This window comes from Podarcis bocagei (genome assembly GCF_964188305.1).
Source record: "Podarcis bocagei genome assembly, chromosome: 5".
NCBI classification, from domain to species: Eukaryota; Metazoa; Chordata; class Lepidosauria; order Squamata; family Lacertidae; genus Podarcis; species Podarcis bocagei.
Window position 1 is genome coordinate 41,563,124 of NC_138129.1, and position 23,687 is coordinate 41,586,810.

The 23,687-nt window shown below is 41.2% G+C and overlaps 2 protein-coding genes across 2 annotated transcripts in view; one reads left to right on the forward strand and one right to left on the reverse strand.

Moving 5' to 3' along the window:
- The window catches only part of LOC308586679 (polymeric immunoglobulin receptor-like), a 305,363-nt gene that overhangs the window by 67,782 nt on the left and 213,894 nt on the right, over positions 1–23,687 (forward strand). The window lies entirely within an intron of this gene.
- Positions 6,179–9,912, reverse strand: LOC308587756 (interleukin-20-like; the record flags this gene model as incomplete). The annotated part of the gene is made up of 5 exons (XM_081195521.1): positions 6,179–6,259; positions 7,321–7,395; positions 7,686–7,838; positions 8,182–8,244; positions 9,757–9,912. 5 exons carry the CDS (start codon positions 9,910–9,912, stop codon positions 6,179–6,181), a joined length of 528 nt encoding a protein of 175 aa, XP_081051647.1.

Genomic DNA, 23,687 nt, shown 5'->3' on the forward strand with positions numbered 1-23,687 from the left:
GTGGGAAATTTAAACAGCAGCTCACTGTTCAACATGGATTAGAATACTAAACCTGCCCACTGCTGTCAAGTAAGCCAATGTGGAGATGGGGGCACTTTGTGTATGTTGCAGAAGCATGGAAGCACCTCAGAATCAAATGGGGTCAACCTAACTAGTAACTGCATGGCTTTATTTATTTATTTGATTTCTTATCCAACCTTCACAATAAAATATACAACTATAAAAACAGAGAAGACCAGTACAATGATAAAACATGGAAAACTATTTTGGAATGAACACAGACTCTGTAGGCATTTCCAACACGGGTTTACAGGAAATGATTTTCTATTATGCATAATAGCCCCCACTTTACAAAGTGATATTGGCAAGTCACATCATATACCTTGATTTCCTTTCATGCTGTTATGCTTGTATTCAACCCCCTCTGGCTCCTGCAGGTGTCGAGCCTGATAGTGATGTCAAGAGGAAGACCGGGAAAGCTGTCTCCTTGGAAAATACACGCAGCATGCTTAGTGCACTTGAGTCAGCAATTCATTTTTTCCTGATATTACTTTATAATGCTACCAGCTGATCAGATTATCAGAGGCTAGTGACTGCTGGAATTATAAATCCTCCTAGCAGAGACATGTCTTTAGCTAGAGAGTGATGCAAACCCAAGAAATGCTGGTTTTGCCTCCTGGCGTGTTTTATGTAATATATAGCAAGCCGAGTTCCTGGCAGGAAAGAGAGGTTGCTGGTTTATTTTTTCTTCCTTCAGACTTCTTCATACTGTTAGTGGATTTGTCCAAGTTTGCATCATCACAGTTATGCCATATTGTCATCATCAGGGTTTCCTGACAGTTGTGTTGACAAAGGGACAAAAACAGGTGCTCCTGTTTAATATATTGTATTCTATGCATCTTCAGCAAGGCTGTTTTACAGCAATTTAAAGTTGACTGCTGGCTTGCTCCTGACAAAGGCATACCTTGTTTTTATTGCACTTTGATTTATTGTGCTTCACAGATATGGCTCCTTACCAGGATGTGGGTGAAGCTGCAGAAAGTCTGGCTGCTTCTAGGAGAAGGAAGCTCACTGCCACTGCCCCTCTTCTGTCCATAGGAATGAAGCTGGCTAGGGCTTGAGCCATTCCGGCCCCTGCAGCCAAGGGGGCCTGGCTTAATAGTGTAATCATAACTTTCATATGCACTGGGGAACAATAACAAAGTGTGACTCACTTTATTGTGGTATTTGCTTTATTGCAGTGTCTGAAACCAAACCTGCAATATCTCCAACAAATGCCTGTACCAAAATCTATTCTTATCCGTAGATGTTATTGTTGTGGCCATTGGGCCCTCGTGCATGGGACACAATGTTGACAAGCAAAACTCTGATTGCAGAGATTGAAAGAATTATCCCTCAGTGTAGTGTTGGGAGCCTGATGCCACCTACTGGCTTTATCTTTCTCACACAATAACATACCACTTCAGTCAAATCAGCTTTGCATTACCGTAATTGCCAGACAACATCTATCTACCTTCCCCACTTCCATGCATACTGAATCTGTATGTGAGAGAGAATTGCATCACATTCCACAGCCAGAAACACCACAAACATAGAATACAGAGGATGTCTTTCATTCTCTTAGCTTAAACAGTTTTATGCAGTGCAGTTACTGTGTGTGTGTTAGTGGCAGTGCAAAGTGGCAAATCAGTGGTCAAACATCTGCTGTGACAGCAATTCACTGGGCCAGGGACTGATGGCAACTGTCCTCATATGGAAAGTGAGGCTGTTAACGTCAGTCATTATGAATTGTTAAGAGTTGCTGATAGGATCAGGCCATTCAGGATAACCCTTGCAAAATTGCTGTCTATTCACCTGGCTCTAGTCTGCTGCAGTGTGGCATTAGTGTTGAATTGCCTAAAGGCCAAATGTAAAGGGAAGATGAGGGCTTTTTTCAGCTTGGAACTCAGTTTTGGCACCTCTCGGGTGGGCACCATTGTCATTATAAGAGAACAAGGGAGGCATGGACAATATGGAGAGACATAAAATATGGATCATGACATAATATGCAGTCGAAAACGTTGACAATAGGACCCATGGAGGGGATGGTGGGAAGTCTGGAGATTCAGAGAAATCTCTATATAAGGACATGTATTTTGTATGGTTATAAGTTTGCACTTGTAAAATCAAATAAAAGTTATTTCAAAAAAGGAAAGAGAACAAGGGGGGCATTCATGGTGAATTCTGGAACCTATTTTTCTAGAAAAATAGTGCTGGGGAAGATCTTAGATTGAATTGTAGTGGTATTATTCCAAGTGGTATTATTTTACCAGGACGAAGCTGCTTGTAGTATTCTTTGCACCTGCAAAGGTTTTGGGGTGGACATCTTGCTTTGTTTCCAATTGATAGATACCCAATAGCTTCCTACTGAAATTCTGCAATTTTGCATACCACAGTGGACAGGGAGAAAAACAATATATTTTTGGACGAACTGCAGAGAAACAAAAACCACTCAGTGGATTTGTAACTGGCTGACTGACCGAACCCAAAGGGTGCTCATCAATGGTTCCTCTTCATCCTGGAGAAGAGTGACTAGTGGGGTGCCACAGGGTTCTGTCTTGGGCCCGATCTTATTCAACATCTTTATCAACGACTTGGATGATGGACTCAAGGGCATCCTGATCAAATTTGCAGATGACACCAAACTGGGAGGGGTGGCTAACACCCCAGAGGACAGGATCACACTTCAAAACGACCTTGACAGATTAGAGAACTGGGCCAAAACAAACAAGATGAATTTTAACAGGGAGAAATGTAAAGTATTGCACTTGGGCAAAAAAAAAAAAATGACAGGCACAAATACAAGATGGGTGACACCTGGCTTGAGAGCAGTACATGTGAAAAGGATCTAGGAGTCTTGGTTGACCACAAACTTGACATGAGCCAACAGTGTGACGCGGCAGCTAAAAAAGCCAATGCAATTCTGGGCTGCATCAATAGGAGTATAGCATCTAGATCAAGGGAAGTAATAGTGCCACTGTATTCTGCTCTGGTCAGACCCCACCTGGAGTACTGTGTCCAGTTCTGGGTACCACAGTTCAAGAAGGATACTGACAAACTGGAACGTGTCCAGAGGAGGGCAACCAAAATGGTCAAAGGCCTGGAAACGATGCCTTACGAGGAATGGCTAAGGGAGCTGGGCATGTTTAGCCTGGAGAAGAGGAGGTTAAGGAGTGATATGATAGCCATGTTCAAATATATAAAAGGATGTCATATAGAGGAGGGAGAAAGGTTGTTTTCTGCTGCTCCAGAGAAGCGGACACGGAGCAATGGATCCAAACTACAAGAAAGAAGATTCCACCTAAACATTAGGAAGAACTTCCTGACAGTAAGAGCTGTTTGACAGTGATATTTGCTGCCAAGGAGTGTGGTGGAGTCTCCTACTTTGGAGGTCTTTAAGCAGAGGCTTGAAACCATATGTCAGGAGTGCTCTGATAGTGTTTCCTGCTTGGCAGGGGGTTGGACTCAATGGCCCTTGTGGTCTATTCCAACTCTATGATTCTATGAAAAACAGTGCTGCAAGTGACAAATAGAGGGCAGAATGGAAAACGATGCCTTTTCACTACCCTACTTGAGTGCTCTTTTAAGAGAATTACATCCTAAAATCATATATTGTCAGGCTTGGAGGATTCTATCCTCTGCCGGCAGAATCAAGGATCAAGGCAGAAGCAAGAAAGTTCGTATTTATGGTTTTATTCAGTTATTATGGTGCGAGACAAAGAATCCAGTCCTTAACTCCATAGGGGCATTGCTCACTCAGAGCTCCTCTCCTTCTTTCCCCAGCAACAGCCTGTGGCCCTACGGGTGTGGTGTAGTGGTTAAGAGCGGTAGTCTCGTAATCTGCGGAACCGGGTTCGCTTCCCTGCTCCTCCACATGCAGCTGCTGGGTGACCTTGGGCCAGTCACACTTCTCTGAAGTCTCTCAGCCCCACTCACCTCACAGAGTGTTTGTTGTGGGGGAGGAAGGGAAAGGAGAATGTTAGCCGCTTTGAGACTCCTTAAAGGGAGTGAAAGGCGGGATATCAAATACAAACTCTTCTCTTCTTCTTCTTGAAATCTAAGTGAGTGATGTGTGTGTGGGGATAGTGGCGCTTCTATACTTTCCAAGGATGTCTCTGCTGGCAATTCTCCCTCTCCTTCTCCTAACACCTCATAACTTGGCAACTCGGAGTTCTGCTGCAATCAATCCTGTCTTCCTCTTCTCTTGAAACTGCTGGAGAAGGGGGCCCCAATCCCCCCACTCCCCCTCCTCCTCCGAGGGAAGCAAAGGAAGAGGCGGCGGCGTTTTCCAGCTTTCCCCCTAACATTTATGTTAATATGGAGATGTGTGTGTGTGTGTGTGTGTGTATATATATATATATATATATATATATATTTGCTTTCGTAGATTTTCACGGGTACAGGAATGCAGGTTTTGGTGTCTTCGGGTGTCTTCCCGTGTAAGAGTTGGGGTGTCTAGGCGACGTTTCGACGAGGTCTCACTCGTCATCTTCAGGCTGGTGCTTATAATGTATTGCTATTATTATCTTATAAAGGGCAGTTATTTGATTTCTAAATGACTTTTCTCTTTGTGGACTGAGATAAACTGGTAATTGTGAAGTTTGAAAAATTTCTAGTGGCTACCATTAAAATAGGGATGCGGGTGGCGCTGTGGGTTAAACCACAGAGCCTAGGACTTGCCGATCAGAAGATCGGCGGTTCGAATCCCCGTGACGGGGTGAGCTCCTGTTGCTCGGTCCCTGCTCCTGCCAACCTAGCAGTTCAAAAGCACATGAAAGTGCAAGTAGATAAATAGGTACCGCTCCGGCAGAAAGGTAAACGGCGTTTCCATGCGCTGCTCTGGGTCGCCAGAAGCGGCTAGTCATGCTGGCCACATGACCCTGAAGCTGTACGCTGGCTCCCTCGGCCAATAAAGCGAGATGAGTGCCGCAACCCCAGAGTCGGTCGCGACTGGACCTAACGGTCAGGGGTCCCTTTACCTTTTACCATTAAAAGAAGGGCGAGTACTTGTAAATGTGTAATTTATGTAATTTGTAATTTGGCAAAAGCTGCTTATGTTCAGTTCTGTTTGCAAATGTTTGATATAAAATGCAGTGGCTGGCGGCTGATCCAGATTCATTGTAGGGTGGGCATTTTTCAAGTTTCTCAGGCTTGTTGTGATGATAAAATGGGGAGACAGTAAACCATGGACAATGCTCAGAGCTCCTTGGAGGAAAAGTGTGGTGTAATTTTAATAAATGAATAAACAGGTGTCTATTCAGAGACTAAAAAAGCAATACATCTAGATCATTATAAAAATAATATCACATCTTTATTTAGGCAAGATAAAAACTTTTACACTGTATATAAAAATAAATTCAGAGTTCCAAACAATGTCAGACATTTAAGATAAAAATAGGTTGGTACCAGACTTTGTTAATAATTAATAAATACATTATAACTCTTGCATGTTTTAAAAATGAAATAATTAAATATGCTTTTGTATAAATACATTTTAAATAACAAAGTAAGAAAAATAACCACATGAACAATTACCGGTAGTTATAATAACAGTGAAATGCACAAGGACAAATTTTGTTACAGGGTCAAGTAATTGGTTAATGGTAACTCTTTGGGTAAGGCAGATGGAGGCTTATTAGCGCCTCCTCATTCTGAAATATTAATGCTTTATGAATTTTCAAAATTACAAGGATGGTAGTTCTAACCCTTCTGGATCTTTGACACTGGAGTTGGTTAGGATATGGTGAAGGCTATTAATGAAGGCAAATGAAGTCTAGTGGAGGATCTTTTCTCCCTTATCCTCTTTCCAGTGGCACAGATCAGGGGCTAGGATTGCACAGTAAGCAGTCCAAATCTTCATTTGCCTTAAATTTGTTTGATTGATTTTGGTCCAGCAGCCTTGAAGCTACATCTTACCAAGGATTTGGACAACTTTTGTTACAAAATGTTGTTTTTTTTAAAAAAAGATGCCAAAATAAATAAATAAATATTATTGTTATATTAATATATATATATATAGACCATCTTTCATTTTGAGTAGTACCAAATAAATATACATAAATATCAATATTCTTACGTTATTGAAATGAAAAACAACTGTTGCATTTCTTGATGTTCTAAAGCTTGTGTTACGGTTTGGTTATCTCTTGAATTCTTCCATCCAGGCAAAAAGAAGGTCCATCTCTCCAAGAGCTTTGTTTGCTGCTACATTATTATCAAGCTGCAGAAGAGAAAAGCAATTTCATACGTTCATTACTGAAGAATATATAAGCAAACAGGAGGGTAATGGCTGTAAATGGATTATTTGTTGGCTTCCAACTTGATTTCCCTTTAACGTTGTTTATAGAGTCTTATTTTTCCAAATTTTTAATTCGTAATCTATATTAAAAGGTAATAGAGATACCCTTGATAAGAACATATGATCATCTATTAGAAAGGTTGCACAACTGAACAAAGACATTGACAACCGTTAAATATTTAAGTACAGTGTTAACAACACATTTTACATATTTTGGTAAAAATAATTGATAATGTGGTATATTCAGTATATTCACTGGATCACTCTCAATACTGTTCTCACACTATTATTAACTACATGCATTTAAATATTGAATGTTGGCTATTTCTCTCATCATGAGACATTATTAAGTTATGGTCTTCATGTCATGAAATTGGTCCCAGATTTGTTGTTGTTGCAGGTCATGGTAATATGTGGAAGCAGGAAATGTGAGACGAGATCGGTGGATGTAGGGCAAATGGCCGAACATGCTATTCATCTTATTATTCAGTTCACATTCATAGACCTTACAGTTATAGTTCAGTGTGGTGTTAATTCAGTGTGGTGTTAATTCTGTCCGAAGCACCAAGGAGTAGTATAATGGGGTGATTGCCTAATTATGGAATATTAAACAGGAATTATCCCCTCCCCCTTCCTCTTGCCTATCTTCTGCCCTCCTCCTACATATCTTTGTGGTTCAGATCACAGTAAGTGATCTGAAAAGTCGTCTCAATATGCTATGGGGAAAACCGGCATTGTACCTTGTGATTGTGGTACGACAACCCCATTCCATGGCGGCCTCACTTGCATGCTTCTCCGATATGTAGATAAATGAGAGATGCAGAATCGACTTTTGGTCTAGCTCAAAGTAGTATAAGGTAGACAATATATCTGAGACCCTGCCAAAGTCCAAAAGCTTCCTGACAGATCTGGCTATGTGTATTTATTAATGCAACAACTCAGTCTTAAATAGCAGAGAGGGGAAAACAAGCAAGACAAGTTACCATTTTGTATTCTTCCAGTATAAGTTTAAATCTTCTATGGGTCTCTTCTCCACAGGAACATTTGTTTTGATCATGCTGATTTCCCAAAAAAGCACAAGAGGAAAAATGATTAGGATAATTGCATGTATAATAACAAGGCTGAAAACTATTTATCTTACTTTCATCTTTGAACTTTGCACTGACATTTGGATTTAGAAAGAACCCTGGGTGCAGGTGCCCACCTCTCTAAACTACCAGTACAGCTGTATTGCTTACTTTGTAAAAATGCATCTCTATTCCTGTGACCATTTAGGATTTCTGGAATCGGGGTGCATTGAAAAGCCCACTTTTCAATGACAAGAGTCAGGGTCATGAATCATACTTACACACTTTCTCAGAATTGTCTTGATGCTGAGGAAGGCATTGGCCAGAGTGCTGGTTTTCCTTCTAAGCAAGTTGCTTGTTGGTTCATAGTGTCTGAAAACACTTTCAACATAAAACCTCAGCAGGTGGCGGAGTAAACAACAGCTTTCAGGTGCCTAAAACAAGGGGACAAAATATGTGGTTTGCATGGTCAAATTCAGATTTCCTTCAGTTGTGGGCTCAAATAGCTAATAAGGCTGTCAAGGGTCTAGTTCACATATATATGTGTAAATATTTGATTCCTGGGCACTGAATCCTCTAAAATGTGTGCGCTTTCAAGACATGACATGACAAAATTCAGGAGGGGAAATACAGATCTAGAACAACCTGGAGTGATTTTAGATTTCTGAATGTAATTTGTCTTAATAGGACTAACTATTCATGAACTAAATATGCGTTCTTGACCTTCAGAAATTAGCCACTCAGAGCACTCTTGTGTGCTAAAAAAGCAATATTTACCGGAACATCTTGTAAGACACCTTCCTTCAACAGTATCACATCAGTCCTGTTATCTTGTGTTTGCTGCAATTACAAAAAGAAGAGAAATCATGTGAGTAGAAGACAAAACTGGAAGGTGGGGGGGTAGTGTGAAAGACAGGTATTACAGATGCCACAAATGGGTAGCTGTCATGATCACCTAAAGCAGGCTTCCTCAACCTCGGCCCTCCAGATGTTTTTGGCCTACAACTCCCATGATCCCTAGCTAGCAGGACCAGTGGTCAGGGATGCTGGGAATTGTAGTCTCAAAACATCTGGAGGGCCGAGGTTGAGGAAGCCTGACCTAAAGGAACATGAACTCTTTTACCTAAAGGAACTACTCCTTTACACAGTGTCTTCATATCCAAATTCTGACTAAAATCTCTTCCTCTGTGCTTTAGAATAAAGTTTATTGAATACCACCAGATCCATCTAGGTTATTCAAGGTAGGGATTGCCCATGGGCTAAATTGTTCCAGAATTCGTAGTCAAGAGGGAGGTCTATGACCCAACTTTGTGTGGTCTCAACTTTACCTAGTACCGTCTTCTCTTCTGACCACCACTAATGTTACTTGACTATCTAGGTATATGGTATGTGTCTGAGGAGATTATTGAACTTGGTGAGCTACATCTATTTAGAGTACTTTTAAAAACCATTTTATTGAGAAGCAGAGACTGAAAATTATCAACAAATAGATGCAAGTTGACTTTTGACTTTCCAGTGAAGATACTAGCTTTTAAACTGGCTCTTTCAGTTCTCTTATTATTGCAAATAGTGCAAGAAAGGAGATCAGGATGGTGATGTTCCTTAGCAACCTTCACTCAGTTTGTTGCCTCATCAGGCTGGTAGAAAGTGCTATGTAGTTGAAGAAAAAATGGATGTGAGACAGCTGCCTGGGACACATCTTCAGTTTCCTGAAATGCAATGGTGTCATGTTAACTGGAGGTGCTGGGGAATTAACCCAGGGAATTAACCAGGGACCAGGGACGTGGGTGGCGCTGTGGGTTAAACCACAGCCTAGGACTTGCTGATCAGAAGGTTGGCGGTTTGAATCCCTGCGACAGGGTGAGCTCCCATTGCTCGGTCCCTGCTCCTGCCAACCTAGCAGTTAGAAAGCACGTCAAAGTGCAAGTAGATAAATAGGTACTGCTCCAGCGGGAAGGTAAACGGTGTTTCCGTGCGCTGCTCTGGTTCGCCAGAAGCGGCTTAGTCATGCTGGCCACATGACCCAGAAGCTGTACGCCGGCTCCCTCGGCCAATAAAGCGAGATGAGCGCCGCAACCCCAGAGTCGGTCACGACTGGACCTAATGGTCAGGGGTCCCTTTACTTTTTATCTAAATAATGTATGTATATATTTCCATTGGAATTTTCATTTAAATGATTTGGTTAAGTATTATACTAGGAATTCTGAGTAATCAATATCAAAACATGATGTGTTTCAGACATCAATGCTATTTTCATCTTGGTTTCATTGATCAGGACAATGAATCTGCTGTACACACCAAATTTCAGATCAATGACCAAAAGTCAAATGTAGGTTGCCCTGTGATACTTACCACCGTTTCTCTGATGGCACCAAAATAGTCCTTTAGTTCCCGCAGAGATACGCCACTCAATTCACATTGGCCAAAGTTGAATTGTTGAGCTTCTGTGGTCACAGTTTTGCCAAAGAGAAACGAAAGAACAAGGCAAGAGAAAAAACGTATATCCATCTTTGTTTGATAATCCACTCCTGTAAAAAGACACAGATGGTTTAGTGGTCTGCTGATGAAGAAGTGTAGTCAAACTGCTAAACATTTCTCAAAATCAGGTTTTAAAGAGGAAAATATTATTTGCATCACTGATGCCCACAATGCGGTAAACTGAAACTACTAGGGTTGTACAGATTATTTTATTTTATTTTATTTTATTCATTGAACCTGCCCTACATGTCACCTTGGATCTAAAGAAGAAGATCATTATGCCTCACTTTCTGCTACTTAAGATATCTTCTCCATTGATTACAGTGGATGAAAAAACAAATACCTATATCATTTTAATTTTGGGGAAGAATTGGATGACATTTGCAGGCATAATTAATGCCCATCTAAGGGGTGGAGCCTGTTAAATTTCAAAGAGATAAGTGCAGGGCAGTTGTGGTTTTAGGCATTGTGGTCTAAACCACTGAGCCTCCTGGGCTTGCCAGTCAGAAGGTTGGCGGTTTGAATCCCCATGATGGGGTGAGCTCCCGTTGCTCTGTCCCAGCTCCTGCCAACCTAGGAGTTCGAAAGCACACCAGTGCAAATAGATAAATAGGTACCGCTGCGGCAGGAAGGTAAATGGCATTTCCATGCGCTCTGGTTTCCGTCACAGTGTTCCATTGTGCCAGAAGCGGTTTAGTCATGCTAGCCACATGACCCCAAAAGCTGTGTGGACAAATGCTGGTTCCCTTGCCCTGAAAGCGAGATGACTGCCGCAACCCCATTGTCGCTTTTCACAGGACTTAACCTTTACATTTTATCTTTTACTAGGCACCTTTACATGTTGAGAGTTATTGTTTTTTTTAAGTGTATCCTTCCTAGTGGGTTTTTGTTGTGGTGGGAGGAATTTGCATCAACATGGCATAAAATGTAAATTGGTTCACAGGTAAGTTCAGTTAATGAAGTGCTTTATCCCATTGATTTCAATGGGACCTAGTTGTGTCTGACCTTTTCTGAACCAAGTATATTATGTGTATGTAATCTCCCATATTAATTCCATATAAAGCCTTCAGTATCAGTATATTAGAAAAAGTTGGTTTAGACATCAGAGTTACTACTACAATCACATATTTTGATTTAAAATGATTCTTTTAAAAAAACAACAAAACATCCTAAAGCACAACTCAGAGAGGCTGATGTATTTCAATTCATACGACTTAATATTACACTCCTAAAACATTAACTTGCAAGGTTGTTGTGTTGACATGAATAGAATTATCTTCTAGTTAAATCTAAATCTAAACCTATATTTAATTTTTGATAATAGTAAAAAACCCACTGAAAATTAACTTAGAACTTGGTACAGATTACTAAAACTCATGTTAATAGAAAAAGAGTAAGACTTGTTCATCCTGTAAACAGTGAAATATATTGTTTATAATCTGTAAAATATCTGCCTTCAGATTTCAAGCTAATATAAGCTACATCTGACACATAAGTACACAGTGCTTACCTTAGTTACCTAGATGCTGTGATTTGCAGTGATGGATAATTGTCACTACCTGGTTCTAGCCCTTTATATATATGAAGGACTTTACAGGAAATTTCCTTTGACATACCTGTGGGTGGGGACTAGTCTTTACTCTCAATTTCTCTCTGGTGCTTCATTTGCATATTTTTAAAAAAGTTCCCAAAAGAAAAATGAAGAGTCATGAGTAAGTAGCAAGTGAGGTCATGAAGATGTCTTAAAATAGCTCTCTATGCCCTGGAGTTCTCAGAGTATACCTGTCAAATTTACAAACAGACAAAACAGAACTTTCCCAATATATTTCTCTGACATTTCACAGTAATTAATATCAAACACTGATATTTAGCTGGGTTAAAAAAGATCTCAACCAATATAGCTTTACTTATAAAACTTTTATATCCTCAGACATTTCTTCTCTGGAAAAAAGTGTGCTTTACAATGAATGAATTATCCAAGGTGTGTACTGCAGTGAAAAATTCATGTTGGTACACATATTGGAAAAGGAAGATCTCGAGGAGCTTCCTGATATGTATGCCCAGGCAAAGAAAAGAAAAAGAGTGTCATGGATGATATCATTTGAAATGATAGTGTGTGTGGCTTTTCTGACATCACTGGCAGCCTAATTGATGAACTGCTGCAGCTGTTAAAGAATAACTTTTGGTTCGTACAGTGCAACAGCATCTTAAGTACAATTAACTTGTTCATTCTCAACCTTGTCTGTTTGAAAGCCGTCCGGCTGAAGTTGTGCAAATTAAACGCATGCAAGACGGGGAGCTTAAAAGCTGTTTTGTATCCGGTTTTCCTGGAGTGGAAAGAACTCTTAAGCTCTCTGCTTTGCTTACTGGACAAGTCCCGCTCAGTGTGCAGGCGCTGAGATGCTCTTGTAAGATCTCGTGGACACCTGGACAGCCCTACGAGCTGTCACAGCAGTATCCCAGAGCTTGTGCACTGAGCAGAACTTGCAGGCGGGCCGGGGGGGGGGGGATAGGGTCCACCTGGCATGCCAGCTCCAGAAGGCAAGGAGGCTAGCACAGGGGGCAGTTCTGGGGAGGAGGATTCTGAGAATAAGCCATCACCCTGATTTGCCTGCATGGTGTTTACATGTCTTCACATTAATCATTTGTTCATCAAACACATTTCAATGCATTTCCCCACTACTCTTCAAACAGAAAAGGTTCATTGTGCTGGAGTGGAAGAGAGCCTTAATCCACTTCAGATGTACAAACCTAAAGTTCTTCCACTACTACTACCTCTTCTTCTTCTTCTTCTTCTTCTTCTTCTTCTTCTTCTTCTTCTTCTTCTTCTTCTTCTTCTTCTTCTTCTTCTTCTTCTTCTCCTCCTCCTCCTCCTCCTCCTCCTCCTCCTCCTCCTCCTCCTCCTCCTTCTCCTCCTCCTTCTCCTTCTCCTTCTCCATTGTATACCACCCTTTACCGGCAGATCTCAGGGCGGTTGACAGTTTGGCTATATTCCTGAATCTCTCCCACAAAAATACTGGCAGGCTGGAGGCACCGAATGTTGTCTCATATGCATGACATTCTTTTAGCTGTGCGCCTAAAACCTGTGAAAGTGCAAGCACATCTTGGAACAAAAACAGCATTTTGAAAAGTTTCTCAAGCAATTGCAATTTTCCCAAATGCAATTACTTTTTATATTTCACAATAACCAGAGATGTACATGTTCCTGAGTATGGATGTTGGAGAATTTTGATGAAAACAGGAGCATAAATTGCCAGTGTTCACTTATTTGTCCCCTATTTGGAGGAGAAATCAATCCAGCGAATATGACAGGTATTCACTATTGTTTATAATTGTGTGCTTATTTGAATGAAGCAGTTGTACTCTGTGTGTTCATTTGAAGAAGAAAACTTAAGTGTAGCTTTTAAAACTGTTTATGCATGTTTAAGATAGTCACCTGTTGAACAGTCATTTGTTTGAACTATGCTGAGATTGATACCAATGAGATCAATACATTTGATTTGTGTGCCTGTTGGGCTTCTGTCCCTCATTCCCACTTTAGAGCAAGCTAGGTTTCAAGAAATGCCCTGAGCCTTCATAATTTCCTGTGTTTCAGATGCCAGGCAATTTCCAACTTGTTGCATCTATTAGACACAATTAGAATACAGCTTCCCTCCCTGAGAGTATGTTGTGACATTCTGACATCATTTAACTCAGCTGCAGGATGTGCTTTTGTCTCCAGGATACTTGGATCCATCATTTCCTCATTATGTCATGCCCATTTACAGAAGAGACATGGGGCTGTATCCAGAATATTGAGAGTAAGCCCTATTGAATTAAACAGGACTTATTTCTGAGTAGAAATGGTTAGGAGTGTGCTGTAAATTGGTTGACTTTGGGTTCTACTGAAATTGATGGGGCAAGGGAATGATGATATTTTTCCTTTTAATTTATTCATTGTATTTTTTTAATTATTCATTTTTCTTTTTCATTCATTACATACATCTCAAAATTCTTAACATTTACATATATTCCTCCCTCCCTCCCCTCCAGGGCTTCCCCCAACCACCCACTTTGCTATTTCCTAACAGAAAAGGTTATTAATAACATAACATCAAGCCTAAAAACATAAAAATAAAAGTAAATACACCATAATATTTCACTATTTTCTAAACATTTTCTAATACTAATAATGTGAATGTTTATTTAAATCCTGCCATCAGGATTTATTCATTATATTATAGTGTTTTTGTTATGTTGACCCTCTCCCCACTTCATATGTCATTTCCTTGATTTTTTTAACCCCCCTTTTTATTTCACTTATTTGTTTGTTTGTTTGCTTGTTGTTACATGAGAAACAAGGATGTTTGCTGTATAATGGTTTTTGCCACATATTGTCACAACATAATATTCATAATAATAATAATAAAAATCAAAGAGGCAAGTTAACCATAACTTGTCCCATTGATTTAAGTGGAACCTCAATTCAACTAACTTCTTCTGGGATTTTTGAGGGTGTTACTGAAAGCCGTATTCTCTCACCATGCCTCTGAACAATACATGGAAAGATGCTAGTCGCTAGAGCAGGGGTTGGCAATCTACACCCCCCCCCGGGCTGGATCAGGCCCACCTGGGTCCTGAATCTGGCCTGCACCACGAAGCTGGAACCCGCCGCAAAGATGAGATTCCCAGAGATGGCGACATGAGGAAGATGAGCGGCGTTTGATTGGCAGAGACATCCCCACGCCGCACTGAGGTAAACCAGTTGCAGTGTTTGATTGGCAGAGCCGCCGCTGCTCAGCCTCTTTCTCCCGCCACCGTAGCCACTGCCCTGGTGCTCCTGTGGGCCAGAGAGCGGAGTGGACAAGCTTGCTCTGCCTAACTGCTTCACGAGAAGCAGCAGCAGCGGTGGTGGTTGTGGTGGTGGCAGCCCCTGGGAAGGTAAGTGCAGCGCCTTCTTTTTCTAGGCAGGGAAGAAGCCCATTTCGTGCCGCCGCCGCCAGCCCTTTGGCAAATGAGGCAGGCTGCAAACCGAGAAGGCAGCTGGGCCTGGGGCTGGGGGATAGGACTACTTGTCCCATTCTCAGTGTGCATAGGAATTCATAGATAAATAGATAGATGATAGATAGATAGATAGATAGATAGATAGATAGATAGATAGATGATAGATGATAGATGATAGATGATAGATGATAGATGATAGATAGATAGATAGATAGATAGATAGATAGACAGATGGACAGATAGATAGTCTGGCCCCCCACAAGGTCTGAGGGACAGTGCAGTGGACCGGCCCCCTATGGAAAAAGTTTGCTAACCCCTGCTCTAGAGGTTCAGGGTTAGAAGGATGTATTTACGAAAGGGGTGTGCCCAAGCAGTGCATTTCATTTGTTCTATATTCACAGAATTTTCGGAATACAAGCTGTTTCTTTTTTTATGTGGTGGGTGAATGAGATGTGTACAGATCTACCAAATACCTTCTTTTCTCATTTTTGGATGGACTCTGAAGACTGTTCTGGTTTCCAGGATTTTTCTGCTGATGTGCTTGTTTGCTTTTTTTCTTTTCAAATATTTATTATTCTTTCTGATGTCAGCTGCTTTGGCAAGAAATTATTTTTAAAAGCAGGATACAAATGAGATAGGTAGATGACCAAGAGAATTACCGTATTTTTTGCACCATAACACTCACTTTTTTCCTCCTAGAAAGTAAGGGGAAATGTCTGTGCGTGTTATGGAGGGAATGCCTACGGGTGGCATGTCTATGGATTTTCCTCCTCTAAAAACTACGTGCGTGTTATGGTCAGGTGCGTGTTATAGAGCGAAAAATACAGTATATTTTTTTACCCACCTCAATCCCAAAGTTTCAAGGCTGGGAATACCTAAAAACAATAAAACAACTCCTGAACAATATAATCAAACAGAAGTATATAGTTATACAGGATTTCAGGAAATAGAAAGAAATAGATGACCTTGGTTAACCCTATGCAGGTATCTTACAAAGTGGACCTTGTCAGCAATTTTGGCTTTGATTCATTTCAGCACCTCCAACATTACACTTTGCACTCACTATGTCATATTTGAAATCTAAGTTGAGGATTGATTTTATGTGGAAAAGATGGTACAGGTGTGTTAAAAATCTAAGCAAAAATCTTAGCTCCTGGGCACCTGTTGGAAGCCTGAGTACCTTGCAACTTTTGAGTAGTAGGAGCTGGAAAATGTTCTGCTTCCTCTGTTAGCTCATTGTGAGTTGATGAGAGAGATAAAGTGATACATTTCTTTGACCCATTAAAAGTTAGGAAAGAGTTGTGATGAAACAGTTTCAGTGAAGCAGATGAAGACATGTTTTTCCATTTCAGTGGTCAGGGTGAGTGGGATGTGTAGGTGGTAGGACGCAGGTGAACATTTAGTGGAGATATTTCAGCAAGTAAGGATGACAGTTCAATAATAGCAGTAATACTAAGAACCCTATTTCCCCCTAATCCTGCATATCTCACTTGCGTCTGATTTTTTGTTTTCAAACCTGTTTTGCATAGTCATTCATAGCTTGCTTTATCTAAAGACATAGTAAAGACATGGAGGAAGGGAGGGACTTTGAGATAAACAAAGAAAACACAGATACATGTCACCTTTGAATTTAACTAAACAGTTAAAAACATTGTAAAAAACATTGAAATTTTCCAGAAATTTTCTGATACCTTTTATAATAATTTTCTTTTTTGGGGCTCCCCCGGAAATTTTGGAGAATGTCAGCAGTCAGCCCCAAATTGAGTAGTAAGTTGAACTCCCTCTCCACCCAATAGCCTTGGCTCTTTCTGTTTCAGTTCTGTTCTCTTAGCCCATTGCTTATTTCATCCTCTGGTAATCTAATTTTCATTTAGTATTTAGTGGGACAACATGTCTCAAAAGTTTCCAGCGAATTCTGAGTGGTATCCAGCTAAAGAGTTCTGCTAGCACAAATCACTTTCTCCTGCATAACAGAACCTCCACTTCCTCTCCGCTCCCTGCACTTACGGCGCACCCACTAAATCTGCTCTGAAGCGTTGGAAGAAACCCCAGAATATATTTGAGGGGCACTCACTGGGAAAAGAGAATGAGAGGAAGTTTCACTGCACAGTCAAAAGTGTATGTACTTGTAGAACTAGTTAGATACTGCGGTCTTTTTTTAGGATTCCCAAATTGAGACTACAGTTGTACTTTGGTTTTTCAACAGCTTAGTTCTCAAATGTTTTGGCTCCTGAATGCCGCAAACCCGGAAGTGAGTGTTCTGGTTTGTTAACTATTTTTGGAAGCCCAACGTCCGATGGGGCTTCCATGGTGTCTGATTGGCTGCAGGAGCTGCCTGCAGCCAATCAGAAGCCACGCTTTGGTTTCTAAACATTTTGGAAGTCGAACGGACTTCCAGAACAGATTTCATTCGACTTCCAAGGGACGACTGTATTTGGCAACATGCCCTCTTCCTGCCAAAAAATTCACCACCTGCAAATAGAATGGAGAGTTTTGGATCCCATATTTGCTTGGTTCAAAAAGACCTGGTCATAGTTGTAGGCTAGCCCTGCTCCATCCTATGTAGTTGTTTACCTTTGCTGTCCAAATATAATGAAACAGCAATACCAGTGAAAGGGCACTAGGGCAGGAGTTGTTGCTTGGGCATCTTGACCCCAAACTATTTAGACCATGGATGGGGAATCTTTTTAAACTCAGGGCCACATTACCACACAAGCCAGTTTCCGGGGTCTGCATGCCAGTGCTGAGCAGGGCCAGAGGCAATGAATGTAACTCCTACCTTTGGTACAGAAGGCTGCATCCCAGCCATGCAATAGCCAGAACTGTCTACACATTCCCCAATGTCTCCCTCCTCCACATCAAGGACAAGTTCTTGCCATACAAAAGACTCAAGGAGGGGATGGAACAGGACTGGTGAGATGGGTTGTCTGTAGGGCTAAACAAAGAGGCCTGGAGGCTCAAAATTTGGCCCCCACTGTGAGGTTCCCTGCCCCTGGTTTAGGCTTTTATACATTAAAACTGGTACCTAGAATTGTGCTTGGAAAATAAAAGGAAGCTAATGAAGAAGCTAAACCTCTAAGTAGATTGAGCTAAATCCTGAAGTGAATCAGGCTGCTCTGGGGAGATTAGGCCTCAGATGAGTTGGGTGGTGACAGCTCCAGATTGCCTTACGTTATGTATCATCTAGTTGAGATTCCTGCATTGCAGGGGGTTGGACTAGATGACCCTCAGTGTCCCTTCCAGCCCTACAATTCTATGATTTTATAACATTGATCAGCTCCCCATTGCACCTTGGATGCTATAGTTCTTGCAAATCCACTCAAGGTGTCCAGTATATTTTATTGGACCAGTTTCTGTTTGTGTAGCCTGGTGATATGGAAAGAACCCTTGCAATGATGTGACCAGCTTCTTGCCCTCTTGTTCTTCAGGCTGGTGAAAACCTGTTGGGGAGAGTTGATCGGATGGTGAATGCATTTGTATTAGGCTCCTGCTGCCCTTATTTAGCATACCCTTCAATTGTCCCGATTTTCTGGGACATCCCGGAATTACAGAAGCCACCTCGGCCTCTGATATGATCCTAGAATGACCTGTTCCCCACCTTTAGCGCTGCCACCACCACACTCAGGAAGAAGAATGAGCTGGCACTTGCAGCCAGTGCTGGCATTTGCATTGGTGCTGCACTCATTCATAAGTCAGCCGGCTCCCGCAAGAGTGTGGCACCAAAAGATGTGCGTCCCGATTTTTGTCAGAGTAATGTTGGAGGATATGAAATAGGAGATAGTGTGTCCACTCCTGTAGAAGCCCACCCTGAACACTGTCATTTATGACAGCCTAATCACAAATTCCCCCTTCTTGGGCAAGGTGGTGGAGAAGGTTGCAGTAGAGCACCTGCCCTCCCTGTAGAGCTTCAAGTACTTGATGCAGGCCTTTCTATTTCAGCAGGCATTTGAAGTAAATTTTCCTTTCTGGTTTTACCAGCATTTTTTGTTTCTTTTAAGCACTGTGTTATTTGATGGGGAGGCTGTTTGATTGATTGCTGTATAAACTGGGAAATGGTTTCTCCATTTGTTTGCTTGCTGTAGGTTCGGCTGCCTCTCAAGATATCATCGTCAAACTTGGCTGGCTACCATTTTGAATCAAGATGGTGGACCAAAACATCACTTCTCCCATTTTTTGGCAAAGGTTCAGCCACCTTTTGAGATAGTGTCACAAAACTCAGCACAAGGGTCCCTGTGATGTGACTTTGCCCATTTTGGGCCATAGGTTTAGCTGTCTCTTGAGATATTGGTTCTAAATTTGGCATGATGGTTCCTGAGGTGGGAGTCTTTGTGGACATTTGGATGCTGGGCACCATTTTGAATCAAGATAGTGGACCAAAATGTGACTTTACCTGTTTTTTGACATGATAGATCCAAACACACAAACTACACTATCCACCATTTAAAAATCACATTAAAAATTCATGAGCAGTGCCAGGCACTCTTGGATAACTGAAAATAGATAAAATAATGTGATGTATGAATGAATGCAGAAATTGGAACAGTTTGTAGCATCTGTCAAAGGAGACATGGGTCTTGATTCAGAAGTTAATTTACATAGAAGCCTGCTGTCAAGCACATGCCACAACTGCTGAATCAGCATGACAGGCTATTGCAATGTCTAAATCCTGGTTTCCTTCCTTCCTTTATTAATTATTTCAGTCTGTATGGCGTTTTTCCACAGAAATGTGTCCACAACAGGATAACATGACAACAAAAAACACAAATTAATACATCATTACAATAACAGTCTAAATGCTAATTAATTTCAAAACATAGTATGATAATGCAAATAAATAATTCTCCTTTTTGGATAATATTGATAATTATATCCTAGTAAAAAGGTAAGGGTAAAGGACCCCTGGATGGTTAAGTCCAGTCAAAGGTGACTATGGGGTTGCAACGCTCATCTCACTTTCAGGCCGAGGGAGCCAGCGTTTGTCCACAGACAGCTTTCCAGGTTATGTGGCCAGCACAACTAAGCTGCTTCTGGTTAACCAGAGCAGTGCACAGAAATGCCGTTTACCTTCCCACCGGAGCGGTACCTATTTATCTACTTGCACTTGACATGCTTCTGGCACAATGGGACACTGTGATGGAAATCAGAATGCACGGAAATGCCATTTACCTTCCTGCCACAGTGGTACCTATTTATCTACTTGCACTGCTGTGCTTTTGAACTGCTGGGTTGGCAGGAGCAGGGACAGAGCAAAGGGAGCTCACCCCATCACACGGATTCGAACTGCCAACCTTCTGATCAACAAGCCCAAGAGGCTCAGTGGTTTAGACCACAGTGCCACCTGCATCCCTATATCCTAGTATCCATTTTGTGGGAAGGAGGAAGCAAGGTCAGATTTTGAGAAACTCAATTTGCACCTTTGCTTGACACCTGCACTGTATTTCCAATGATACTTAGTCCACCAAATAAAAGAGATGGTGTGTAATTTCCTCTCTGAAGTAAGAGTCTTTCTACTCTTCCTTTCACATGTCACTTGCATTATTTTTTCCCTTTGCACATTACATCATATCTCATCCTGTGTTATCCAGAGATAGATATAGAAGATTCCTTATTCAAGGAAGGATGCTTATTCCTGGGATTTTTTTTAAAATACCTCTTTGCTGTGGAATTATCTCCAGCTTCATTTACATCATCACTTTGACGTAGAGGGAAGCATAAAGTACATCAGGAAAAAGGAAAGAACAATGCAAGACATGTTGAAATATGTCATTCTAATGCCCAATAAATTAATTTTCCCCTACCCTGATGCAAGGCTGGAACATCACAAGCGAGTATGACAGCCAGTATGGTACAGTACCACTGAAAGGTGTTGGGCTAAGGCCATGGAGACCCCAACCAGCAAAGAAGCCCAATGGAGGACTTCTGGCCAATTACTAGTTCTCAGCCTCACCTAGTTCACTGGGTGGTTGTCAGGTTGTCAGGCAGGGTGGAGAACTATGTATGCCACACTGAACTTCTCAGAGGCACCTGGTAGGCCACAGTGCAAACAGGATGCTGGACTAGAAAAGTCTTTTGTCTGATCCAGTAGGGCTCATATTATATTCTTATGTCACCATGTTATATAAGAACAGGATTTCAATATTGCCTTTAACAATTGGCTACCAGTTTACTTACAGTGTCAACAGTTGCTCATAATAGTTGCATTTCAGGATTTCAGAATGCCATACTGATGTGCAACTGATCTAGAAAAAGGCAGTAAAAAATGACCAGCTTCAGGTATATTTCTGTGCATTGACTTTCAATACTAGGCCCAGATTAATTTCAATAGAGGACCACACTGCAAGTGGAATAAGATGCACTTTTAAGGTTATTTTATGCGATAAATCTGAGACCCCTTAAATTTAGTTTTTCAGGCACTAAAATGTGTTTTATTGCAAAAACAAAGCACCCACCCAAGAATGCTAATGTGGCATTAGGAAGTGATGCTTCGAAGAACGTGTGTGATGAGACGGACTTTCCCTTTTCTTTCTTTTTCTGAAAATGACCTTCCTGACTCCTGACCTTCCTGTCCCTTTAGGACTCTTTCCATGAACACACCTTTTCCCATTGCACCACCGACTGACTACCTGCTCACTTCCAGCAACTTTGTACAGGAGCAGACATGTCCACTTGGCATTCACTCTTACTGCTAGCCAAGCATGGGGGCCATATAGCATTTTGTAGAGGAGTACAAAGTGATGAGTCAAGTAAGAACAATTTCAGAGTACAGAATCCTACACACACACACACACACACACAGAGAGAGAGAGAGAGAGAGAGAGAGAGAGAGAGAGAGAAGCCCTTTCACCCCCCAGCACCTAGTTAAATACAACCAGGGTCCTAAAGGAGTCACAATGAACTTCATTTGAAACCAGTACAAAAAAACAAAATGTCCCAACATAGTTGGTACCACCATTGTTTTGAAAGGGTTCCCTTATCAAATTAAAGCTGATAGGAATTTATCCCAGAAGGTACAATAATTTTGGATTATAAATCCAAGCATGAGTAACTTGAATGCACAGTATTAAAGGAATAGCACAAAACAGCTATGTCTATATATGGGAGACATGCACAGGCCTCTTATAGGAGGAAATGTCCAGACACATTGCTGGATACCTAGCACTTAGTGTTTTAATTCAATGTCTGATTTTTATTTGTTTCAGTCTATTCTATTGTGCTTTTAACTTTTTGTATGTGTGTGGGGGGGGCACAGAAGCAATTGCCCTGGGTGCAAAGTTTCTTTTCTTTTCATAAATTTATTTATTTGGTTTTTCAAATTAATGTTTTATACTCACAAATCGCTCAACATCAAAAAAAAAAAAAAAAAACACGAAGATCATGGCCACTAGGCCCATCACCTCCTGGCAAATAGAAGGGGAAGAAATGGAGGCAGTGAGAGATTTTACTTTCTTGGGCTCCATGATCAGTGCAGATGGTGACAGCAGTCACGAAATTAAAAGACGCCTGCTCCTTGGGAGAAAGGCGATGGCAAACCTAGACAACATCTTAAAAAGCAGAGACATCACCTTGCCAACAAAGGTCCGTATAGTAAAAGCCATGGTTTTCCCAGTAGTGATGTATGGAAGTGAGAGCTGGACCATAAAGAAGGCTGATCGCCGAAGAATTGATGCTTTTGAATTATGGTGCTGGAGGAGACTCTTGAGAGTCCCATGGACTGCAAGAAGATCAAACCTCTCCATTCTGAAGGAAATCAGCCCTGAGCGCTCACTGGAAGGACAGATCGTGAAGCTGAGGCTCCAATACTTTGGCCACCTCATGAGAAGAGAAGACTCCCTGGAAAAGACCCTGATGTTGGGAAAGTTGGAGGGCACAAGGAGAAGGGGACGACAGAGAATGAGATGGTTGGATGGTGTTCTTGAAGCTACCAGCATGAGTTTGATCAAACTGCGGGAGGCAGTGGAGGACAGAAGTGCCTGGCGTGCTCTGGTCCATGGGGTCACGAAGAGTCGGACACGACTAAACGACTAAACAACAACAAAAACTCACAAATCCAACATACAACATAAAATCAAGACTCCAAAGAATCTCCTGGACTTCTTCCCCTTTGTGGGTCCTGTTGTTAGTCATTTCCTCCTGCATCTTTTATAATAATCCAAATCTTTTACATCTCCATTATATCCGAAATTCACCATTAAACTACCAGTGTTACTCCAATCCTACTAACAACTTTAACTGTATACAAAGATTTTTAAGATAAATTATAAATTTTCCCCATTCCTTATTAAAATCCTGGTCTTCCTGGTTTCTGATTCTTCCGGTTATTTTTGCCATATTTGCATAATTCATCAACTTAATCTGCCATTCTTGCCAACTGGTTCCTTTAGATGGAGGATGAACGATACTTTGTTCAGGAATAAAGAGGTGACCAAGAAGGCCCAAAAAACTCTAAGAGACTACTTAGATAAACATGAATACTACAGTGGAAAAAAGAGTAATTTGGGACGCAAGCAAAGCGGTTATGAGAGGATTCCTAATACAACAGAATGCAATTAAGAAGAGAATTCAGAATGAAAAAAAGGATAAAATCTGAGAGCAAAACCAAAGTCACAGGAGATCCTGAAAGAGATAAAGTTATACCAAGCACAATATACGAAGCTGATGAATCAGGAAATAGAATGGAAGATTAAACAGATGAGGCAAAAGACATTTGAATGGGCAAATAAGTGTGGAAAATTGTTGGCCTGGCAAATGAAAAAAAGACAAAAACTCAATACTATTACGAATTTGGAAGTGGAAGGAAAGAATATACAGAACCCAGTGGAGAT